This window comes from Salmo trutta, chromosome 16, assembly GCF_901001165.1.
Source record: "Salmo trutta chromosome 16, fSalTru1.1, whole genome shotgun sequence".
NCBI lineage: Eukaryota > Metazoa > Chordata > Actinopteri > Salmoniformes > Salmonidae > Salmo > Salmo trutta.
In genome coordinates, this window is record NC_042972.1 from 21,959,241 (window position 1) to 21,970,141 (window position 10,901).

Sequence of the window (10,901 nt, forward strand, 5' to 3'; positions counted from 1 at the left end):
CTACTTTCTGGGTGAGAATTTGTACTTGCATGTAAATGAAGGACGTTAGATAAAAGTCCTGACTTGGCATTCTCCAACTGTCTCTCCTCAGGTCCCCCGGGACCTCCCGGTGGTTTGGTGGTGAAGAACGTTGCCGCGACGTCGGTGGAGTTGCGGTGGAGTCGTGGCTATGACAACCACAGCCCCATCGGGAAATATGTTATCATGGGTCACTCTCCGCTGTCTCCTGGTTGGAAGAGGATGAGGACAGGTAAGAGGACCACCACTGTCTGTGTGTGTGTGCTTATCTGTGTACCTGTGTGTTTTTGTGTCAATCAATTAGTCCCTGACTTCTCCTTATTTCCTTCCTCCCCCTTCTCCTCCTCTCTTCTCCCACAGACCCATCTAACATTGAAGGCAATGCTGAGTCGATTCGTGTGGTTGGCCTGTTGCCATGGATGGACTATGAGTTCCAGGTCATCGCCAGTAACATCCTGGGCAGTGGAGAGCCTAGTATGTCCTCTCACACCATACGCACCCAGCAAGCAGCTCCCACAGTGGCCCCTAGTGGACTAGGTGGAGGAGGAGGAGACCGCAACGAACTCATCATCACCTGGACGGTCAGTGTGTATGTGTGTATGTGTGTGTGTGTGTGTGTGTGTGTGTGTGTGTGTGTGTGTGTGTGTGTGTGTGTTAGAGAGAGAGTTTTGTCATTGTGAAAATTGACATAAAGTTTTGTTTGAATCTGATCCCAGCCCATGGCCAGAGAGTACCAGAACGGAGATGGCTTCGGCTACATCCTGGCATTCCGTAAGCAGAACTCGCCGACGTGGGTGGTGGAGCGTGTTTCCAACGTGGAGTCGTCTCGCTATGTTTATTCCAACCAGAGCCTGTCTCCCTACTGCCTCTTTGAGGTGAAGATCAAAGCCTACAACCGTAAAGGAGAGGGTCCCTTCAGCCAGATCGCTGTGGTGCACTCTGCAGAAGAGGGTGAGCAACCCAAACTCTAACTCTAACCCTAACCTCAACCCTAGCCTTAACCCTTCAGTCAGATCATCCTGGTGCACTCTGCAGAGGAGGCTGAGTCAGAACAGGCCTGGGGCATGCAGGAAGGATTAGGAGCATTATGCTGGATTGCCACAAGAGGGCGAACAAAAACACAAAAAAGCAGATGTTTACCAACCACATTATGTAAATTCATTGTGTTTATCGTACTTATGTGTGTTAGATATGATCCAACTCCCCAACCCTTATTTTACCCATGACCCTCCATGCAGAGCCCACGGTGGCGCCCTCGAGGATCAATGCCACGGCTCTGACAGCGTTCGAGATGCAGGTATCGTGGGACCCCATCCAACATCTCAGCACCAACGGTATCCTCCAAGGATACGAGGTCAGGACCTGCACAACACCAGCATATAACACATATGTGACAAGCTATTCTATGGGCCCTGGTCAAAAGTAGTTCACTATGAATGGAATAGGATGACATTTGGGACCCATCTCTGGACTTTTGCTCAAAACCAGTCAGTACCAGCTATGGCGCCATCAGTCCCCTGACGCCAGTGAGAGACCGTCCTGGAGTTGACCTCACCTCATCTTATCTTCTCAGCCTTGATCTGTTACCCCCACACTAATAAAGATGGTACTAATTTATTAGCTGGGCTGTGTGTGGTTGGGATCAGCATGTTCAGTCTGTCGACAGGCAGATTAGGTCTGATGGTTGGTTACCATGATGGCCCTGTGGGGAAATAATGGCAGAGTCATTAATATTATCACGGTTCAACAGGTGTCACACTTTCATCTTACTTATGTTTATTGTACATATTTGAAAGGAAACATAGTTTAAGAGAAGAAAAAATACAGAATACACAGTGCCTTCAGGTGAAGCATGAAACAACAAAGGGCTTAGATGCAAGGCTCACCAGAAAATATGCTCATATTTATAGTACCACACAGTATATTGTGAGGAAGAGTGCAGGTATCTAACATTCCTAATGATTTGACAAAGTTTGTGGGTTTTTTTCAGTAGAAGAAACAATTCCAGTATTAGGCATCTCATTCCTTTAAGAGATGTACCCACGGTCACATAACAAATTGTTTGACAATGCTGTGTATGTGTGTGTTTACAGATCCGGTACTGGCGTCAGCATGAGCGGGAGGCGTCTGCAGACCGTGTGCGTACAGCTGGGCTTGAGACCACGGCTCGCGTGGTGGGACTGAGACCCAGCACCCGGTACCATGTTACCGTAATGGCCTACAATAGCGCTGGCACTGGACCAGCCTCACCCAGAACCACTGTCACTACCAGGAGACCACGTATGTAGCACACACACACAAACACACACACACACATACACACACACACACACACACACACACACACACACACACACACACACACACACACACACAGTATTGCCACCATCAAGACACCATTCCGTATATATGACAACACACACTCAAATATGATTTAAATCTCTGGCCCAAAGCCTCCTTCAGGAGCAGATGTGAGCCGTGGGTTGACATTGCATTAGTGTAAGTATGAGTTCTCCCCTGTGGGCTGAGATGGATTGTCCCTACCAGCTGAGATCACCCCAGGGGGTCAAACACAATGGGGCCATACTTGCAAACATTAGAAAAAGTATAAGTTCAAGCATCAGCCAATTTAAATCGCTGACGTAGGGTCACGTGATAAAACACTACATTGTAGCTGTCCAATCAGATAGCATAAGGCTAACGTGTGCCAGGTTAACTTTACCAGGTGGCACTGACTATTTCCTGTAACAACTTCCTCATCAGCGTATCAAATATGTTAAACTTTTTCTCCACAAACCAACGGCATTTCAATGAAATAGGTCAACTTGGCCTCCAGATGGATTTGGTAAACATCCAAAGTCAAGGTTTACTTTTGTTCCACTTGGTCTGTCACAAAGATCAATGTGTTGCATGATGCATCCTTGACTAGGCTACTAGCTACTAAAGTTAGACAACGTTTTTCGTACATAGTATAAAAAAAAAAGACGAAGAGCCTTGTGGCCTTGTCAGAAAGCTGTCATTTACCACAATTTATATCCCTGCCAGATGACATATAGCACTAAGGGGTTTAACATGTCATCTCTGGGGCACAGTAATTGTGGGTTTGAGTCCCTGTGAAGTCAAGCTTTTTTGTTGAGAAAATAACTGTTCACTGCTTGTCCTTGATGCTCAATTCAAATAAGGCTTAAATGACGAAGTGGATGATTCTAACAATGCATACAAAACGTTGTACATGTAAGTGTAGCCTACATCAGAAATTAAAGGACGTTTTTGGTCTAACAGTACAGTTATACTATGCTATTATATTCTATGCTTGGCCTATGTAGATTACAAATTCATCATTAAGTGGTCTTGCAAGACATTGATTCAGCTTTGATATAAACTGTATTAAACATGCACCATTCTGAGAAGTGGTGGAGCGTCGCTCCAGCAGCACTAACGTTACACGCCTGCTAGTAGCAGTAGCCTATTTGTAATCTTCATTTCCAAGGTTTTGCCCTGCAATTCCCTGCAACACACTAACACTATGGTTTTTGCAACGCCAGCATGGTGTGTGCAACGCCAGGGTTGTGGGTTCGATTCCCACGGGGGGCCAGTACAAAAAAATGCATGAAATGGTATGAAATGTATGCATTCACTACTGTAAGTCGCTCTGGATAAGAGCGTCTGCTAAATGACTAAAATGTAAAATGTAAATAAATGTCAATCTATATTTGAAAGGAAAAAAAATCTATCTTACCTGGGATTCCAACTTGCCGCACACCGTGAAAAGTACCAGGTGCCAGGATCGTACACTGTGATCTAAACATCCAGTTTAAATCAGAAGCTTTTTACTAACTTCAAAAGCAGATTGTGCCGTTTTACTTTTGTCGCCCACAAGTTTAACGTCTTTGATAGGTTGATGAGGAAGTTGTTAAAGGAAATAATCCCTGCCACCTGGTGAACTTAGCATAGGGCTAACGTGTGCCATGTTATCTGATGGGACCAGTTGCAATGCAGCATTCTATCGCGTGACAATACAGCAACAATTTTTATTGGCTGTTGCTTAAACTTGAATTGAAACTTTGTCTGAAGTTCGTAAGTATGGCCCCAGTGTTTTTGGGAGGGTGGATATGCACCTGGCTACCAGTATCTACTGGGCTTAAGGGTGTAAAGGGATTCTTGTGGAGGATTTATAGAGTGAGAGAGAGTCATGTCTGTGCTGATCCTGATACAGAGGATCTCCTCTCCTTAAGCTACTGATACTGATACCTTAACCCACTGTCAACATTAGGCAAAAATATGCCTATATTAATATATTCTATATAATATCATGCCTTTTGGTTTGCATTTCGGTTACAGTTTGGATCGTCATGTTTCTGTGTCCGTAAAACGTGTGTGAGACCATTGTATTATCAAGTACATGTATCTAAGTTTAATTCATGTCTTGGTCATCTGACTCCCGGAAGGTGAGACAGGTCAATAAGTTGTTGTCTCTTGTTGTTTTCCTTCGTTTACCTTTACAGCTCCTAATCGTCCCCCTGGCAACGTGTCCTGGAAGACTGATGGCTCATGGGTAACTGTTAGATGGGATCACGTCAAGACCCTAGACAATGAATCAGCCGTACTGGGTTACAAGGTGAGTGGTGTCTGTTTGTAGGAGGGGTGTGTGCAGGTAGGTACGTTATTGTCATATTGTGAATGCACTGTCAAAATATATTAAATCATGTTAAGATGTGTGAAGTGAAAGGGGATATGCGGTCAAAATGAATAAAGTTGTTCGCATAAGCTACTTGTAAACCCTTCTGTAAATAATCAGATATGTAGTGCAATAAATAGGTAATGTAAAAGAATCAAAGAGCATTTGATAAGGCTCAGCCTGGCAATAGAAAAACATTCAAGATATAGCATGTCATCAATAGATAACATGAACCATGCTATACTGGTTTTATAGTGTGATGCTGTGCAGAGAGAAAACAGAAAAGTAATGAAAATATTAGCTAAATAAAACAAATAATAGTTAGCAAAGGGGGAAAGGACACACACAATAACCCAACAAATGTATTTCCTCTGTAGAGTTTGTGTGAATAGGTTCCCTCCCTCTGTCTTCTCTCAGGTCCTGTACAAGCACGAGGGCCAGTCTGCTCTAAAGGTTCTGGACAAGGGGAAGACGTCTGTGACCCTGCCCCTACCCAAAGACAATGGCTACGTGGTCCTGGAGATACGCTCCTGGGGGGAGGGTGGCGACGGAGCCGCACAAGAGACCATCGTCTCCCGAGACTCAGGTGAGACTTGGACTGACTGTGTGTGTCCCAATAATATATTTTTTCTCATAAAGTGTACACTCGTTCACTACTTCCCCTAAATCTATAAGCATTGGATTGGTGAAAGGATGGGCTATAGATTGTTTCTACCATATTTCTTATACCACTCATTTCCTTTCATATCAGTGAAGGGAAGTGAACAAGTGCACACTAACATAATTTTTGTAACTTTCAAGGATTTTGTGGAATTTTATCAGATTGCATCTAGGGCCTTTTTGTGTACTTCAGATTATCACAGGTGTCTAATTATCTCTGTCCCTCTGTGTGGCCTTATCACATGTATAATATGTTAAATAATCAAATAATACCATTGGTGTTTCTACTGAGGGTTTCAGCATGAAATAGCCTTTGTCTTTTTTTTACCCACTTTTATTTATTTTACGGTGTCAGTATGTCTTTGTTGTAAATGTTTTAGGGCCAAACTGGTGGCAGTCGTGATAAAAGACAATTGTTGGAAGAGTTGCAGAGTTGCCATTGTTGATTAGATACTTTTTTCATGAATTAGTCTATATTATCTTAAATCTTATGGTCTATCCAATAGAAACTCATGGACAATATGGACACAGATATTTTTAAAAAATAGTGTTAAAAATGAATACATGTAAAAGTTATACAAGTATAAATTACCAATGTTGCCATAGATTACCTGTTCATGACCAACATTCCAGTAACCTTGGTAAATTACCAGTAGCCCCAGAGCTTCTTCAGGCAAGGTTTTGTGCCAAGTTTAAGTTACAACCCCACCTAGGACTAGTCTAACAGCTACACCACTCCTGCTGTGATCAGAACTCACTACAGGAGGATATAAATAACCAAATCCCATCTCCTGTTCTGCATGAGTCCGCCCCAACAGCTAGTGTAGCCCACGGCTAACAGGATTAGCTAGCTGTCACACACAGAAGGTTACAAGAGCTTAAGTGGTAATTGGAACCACACGGCTATACACGGCAGCCCAGTCATAATTAGCTGGGAGGATGAGGTCAAACTGTTCTGTGAAATCCATGTCAAATCAAATCAAATCAAAAATCACATTTTATTGGTCACATACACATGGTTAGCAGATGTTAATGCGAGTGTAGTGAAATGCTTGTGCTTCTAGTTCCGATCGTGCAGTAATATCTAACAAGAAATCTAACAATTCCTAACAATTTCACAACTACCTTATACACACAAGTGTAAAGGAATGAATAAGAATATGTACATATAAATATATGGATGAGTGATGGCCGAACGGCATAGGCAAGATGCAGTAGATGGTATAGAGTACAGTATATACATATGAGATGAGTAATGTAGGGTATGTAAACATTATATAAAGTGGCATTGTTTAAAGTGACTAGTGATACATTTATTACATCCAATTTTTATTATTAAAGTGGCTAGAGATTTGAGTCAGTATGTTGGCAGCAGCCACTCAATGTTAGTGATGGCTGTTTAACAGTCTGATGGCCTTGAGATAGAAGCTGTTTTTCAGTCTCTAGGTCCCTGCTTTGATGCACCTGTACTGACCTCGCCTTCTGGATGATAGTGGGGTGAACAGGCAGTGGCTCAGGTGGTTGTTGTCCTTGTTGATCTTTTTGGCCTTCCTGTTTCTGATAGGCTATCATTTCTCAGGTGGGAATTGGAATATTGGAACTGGGTAGCTTTCTGGAGTCCTGTTGCTGCCTATGAGGTTGCTAGGCTGTTGTGGGAAGTTGAGGTTCGTCAGTGAGTGACAGAGTTTAATGAGAGGTAGAGAGGGTTAATGGGGGTTTACCTCACTGGATTCTGTATTAGTGCCTGTCTATCACACACATGCAAGAATGCACACATACTGAACACATATGCGCGCGCGCACACACACACACACACACACACACACACACACACACACACACACACACACACACACACACACACACACACACACACACACACACACACACACATTGCTCTTTGGAGTATGCTTAAGACTGCTTAAGACTAGCTGTGTTCCAGTCCCAATCTCTAGAGCCGGGAGGGCTGTGTGAGCCAGTCAGAGAGACAGTGGTTGTTAGTCAGTGTCTGTCAATTAGCTTTTGCTTACTGAGCTCAGTATTAGAACTGTGACTCCTCCAATAAGCAAAGGAGACAAGAAGGCAACTGTTATGATTATACTGTACCAGAGCATGTCCCCAATTTTCTCTCTGTCTCTCTGTCTCTCTCTCTCTCGCTTTCTTTCTCACTCTCTTTCTCAAACAGGAACTGGAATGATGGTGCAGAACCAGGCGGGATCCCCATGGTCCAATCATGCTCCTCTCCTGCTCACCGCCACACTCTCCATCACTCTCATTGGCTTACTGGACCTGTGATCTACAACAATCCCTGGACATTATGTTTCATGGTCTAAGCCAATTGGTCAAATTCACCTATCTGGAGTTTTGTTGGGGTGGGGTTAAGGGATGAATTCAAATAGGTGGGGAGGGATGTGTGGGGTAATATTTTGAAGCAAGGGGGATGGTGGGAGTTGTCAAAATGACTAATGGTTATTTTATTCTTCTTTTTATAAGAAAATCAAAGAGGGTAATTTTTTATGTGTGGGTCTGTGGGGTTTCAAGTGGGTCAGACTACCTGATTGTCAGTTCCATTGGTGTCGTTAGAACCATGCCTTATGGGGATAAGAGAGGCCTTTGTGCTTCACAGCAATCGGTCACTCTCTCCGTGTCTCCTGGCTTTCCCTACTCTGCTATAAACCCAAGCTCACTGGCGTATGTCACCCAAATCAGCCTGTGTATGTAGAGCATCATGTGTACATACCATAGAGAATGAAAGAAGACTCTAGTGCCCAACAGCACGTTTTAACATGCGCTGCGCAATTGAGGACTTTCACCATTTTGAAGTTGTCAAATGGGTGGGACATCCTATGGGTTAAGGAAGGATCACATAATTCCATCCAGGTCCTCAGGAGGGATCAGCCAATGAATTATACTTGTGATCAAACATTCCGTAACTGCAGGTGGCAGTAAATCGCCAACCTTCACTTTATACCTGTTTAAACAACACACTACCAGGTGGCAGTATGCACCCTTTCAGTTTTTTTACCAACTCATAGAAGTAGTAGTAGAAGAAAATGTACTACTTCAAAATGGAGATGGTCTCAATGGCGCTGCCCGTGCGCTCACAGACGCCATAATGGGACAGGTACAATGATGAGTCCTCTATAATTATCTATGGTACATTCATACAGAACAGTAGACAACATCTCTGGTTCCCTCAGACACTGACCAACTCAAATGTTTGTATATAGAGTAAGATGAAGGGGGATAAAACAGTGATGTCATAAACCTCATGATTTTTGAGAAAGTCTTCTTCAAATGGAACTCACTGTAAATAGAACGCTAACTTAGCCTACTGGTCTTTCTTATGACACAGTCTCTGTTTAAAATGGTCCTTTTTCTCTTTGGATTTTCTGCCTGTGTATTTGTTTGGTTGCCTTATTATTTGTTTGCGATGGCAGCATCAGGATGAATAACTTCAATGGTCCAAATGAATGTTTAACTTTTTTATTGTTTATGTTTAGATGAGAGAACTGAACTTGATAAAGAGCTTCATCAGTTCTTTCAACAGCAAAAAACGATGAAAGTGTGATCACCAAAGTACAGAGTTATCGTTAGTATTATTATTAATGCCACCATTATTCTATCACCCTCTATTAACTTTTATGTAACATGTCCTGTTGTTCATTAACTGTAATCATGCAACACACCTGCCATAAATACTGTCTGTCTGAGAAGGGTTCACAGCAAGGATACGACATCTAAGGAACATACCGCATATGCTAGTTAATCATGAAGCCCCTGTGATATTGATTTGGGTGTAAAGCAAAGAGAACTCCCGCAAGCTGTTTAAATGTTCCCGATGTTTCCAGAGTTACAATAGCAACATGTCAACCACTGTCTTTGTCAAGTGTTATGCCACTGTACATTACAACCGTGGCAGCTTTTGAACAGTGGGTCTTCTCCTATATTTTCCCATCTGATAACTCCTGCACCTAGAAAGTCTGTGGAATGTATGTTCAGTACAATACCTTGAACTATTGATTTTGGGCGTAGCCAAGAAGTTCAATGGTAAACTGCTGTATCAACACAGTGTATCTGTTCTCAATATAACTACTGTTAGACACATCTTAACGTGAAACAAGTTGGCAACTACTGTATGTTGTCTGTTGTTGTTTTATTCCATTTCTGTTGGTCTGAACCATCTAAAGGCAGGTTGGCCAGTAGCAGTACGTTTGTGCTGCTACATGTTGTTCTATGCAGTAGAACAGTTCTATGTACCTAGAAGCTTTGTGACACTCCAGGGTTTGTTAGTCATCACTCATTGTAATTGTAATTCTATGATTTCAAAACATCTCAGGAGTGTAGAAATCAAACAATACCTTTTATGGTTTGCAAGGGGTCTTTTTTTGTTATTTGTAAAAGCCTGGGAGTTGAAAACGGTTTGTTGAGCAAGTGATTGGATGATGGACCACTTGTTTTTTCCAGTGCTGTTTGCTAGCTACATCTCACATTTTAGGGCCAAAGCTATATAGAAGTTATTGTTTGTTTGAAACAGACATCGACTGATTGTCAACATTAGAATGAGCGAGATACAAACACACTGGATATGAAACATTTTGATGACAATCTGTTAGTACAGCAACAACGCTACTATACCCAGAGCTCCCAGTTTTACATTTACATTTTACATTTGAGTCATTTTAGTCATTTAGCAGACACTCCTATCCAGAGTGACTTACAGTAGTGAATGCATACATTTCATACATTTATTTTCCCCCGTTCCCCCGTACATTGATGTATTCAACACCTGTCAATTTTGATGTTTCAGACCCATAGTGTTATTTTGATTCCAGTGTGTGAAGCCACCCAATCCTGTGCCTGACAGTGTTCAGGTCATTTTCTATTGGATCGGGAGTGTTGCGTTTTATAAACTGTTTTGGTATGTTGATCACTGTACCTTAAAATAAAGAGGGCAGCTAAAAAGGAAAAGACGTGAATGTCCATACGTCTTATAGTAATGACTTATTGAGGAAACACAAACTCTCACTTTGAAGTTGAAGACAATGAATGCATGGTAATACTGTCGTTAAAACTGCAGAACAAGGGCATCAACTTGACTCTCTTTCAACATGCCGGTCAAGCTATAGTCAAACATGTTGTTGATGATATATCTCATTTAGCAGCTTCTGCAGGGTCAAACAGTTACTAAGGGCTGATATGCTGAAAGCCACTGGACCACTCAGCTCTGTGCACTGTATCACATCTAGCTGTTCAATAATGTTTAAGATAAACTGATACAGCCACCAACTGGGAAAGCAGCCTGTGTTCCCGTAAGCACAGGACAGAAGTCATGGTAAAGACATAGACTGAGCATACAAAACATTAGGAACACCATCCTAATATTGAGTTGTACCCTCTTTTGCCCTCAGAATATCCTCAAGTCGTTGGGGCATGGACTCTACAAGGTGTTGAAAGCGTTCCACAGGGATGCATGCTGGCCCATGTTGATTCCAATGCTTCCCACAGTTGTGTCAAGTTGGCTGGGTACTCTTTAGGTGGTGGA

At 42.5% G+C, this 10,901-nt stretch overlaps 1 protein-coding gene across 1 annotated transcript in view; it reads left to right on the top strand.

Moving 5' to 3' along the window:
* The window catches only part of cntn2 (contactin 2), a 72,974-nt gene extending 62,635 nt beyond the window's left edge, over positions 1-10,339 (top strand). Inside the window, exons 16-23 of the mRNA XM_029693456.1 lie at positions 92-250; positions 379-599; positions 735-969; positions 1,257-1,372; positions 2,112-2,298; positions 4,524-4,636; positions 5,114-5,282; positions 7,542-10,339. Of these exons, the coding sequence (XP_029549316.1) occupies positions 92-250; positions 379-599; positions 735-969; positions 1,257-1,372; positions 2,112-2,298; positions 4,524-4,636; positions 5,114-5,282; positions 7,542-7,651 (1,310 nt within the window). The 3' untranslated portion in view covers positions 7,652-10,339. The remainder of the gene's footprint in view (positions 1-91; positions 251-378; positions 600-734; positions 970-1,256; positions 1,373-2,111; positions 2,299-4,523; positions 4,637-5,113; positions 5,283-7,541) is intronic.
* Positions 10,340-10,901: the final 562 nt, after the last annotated feature.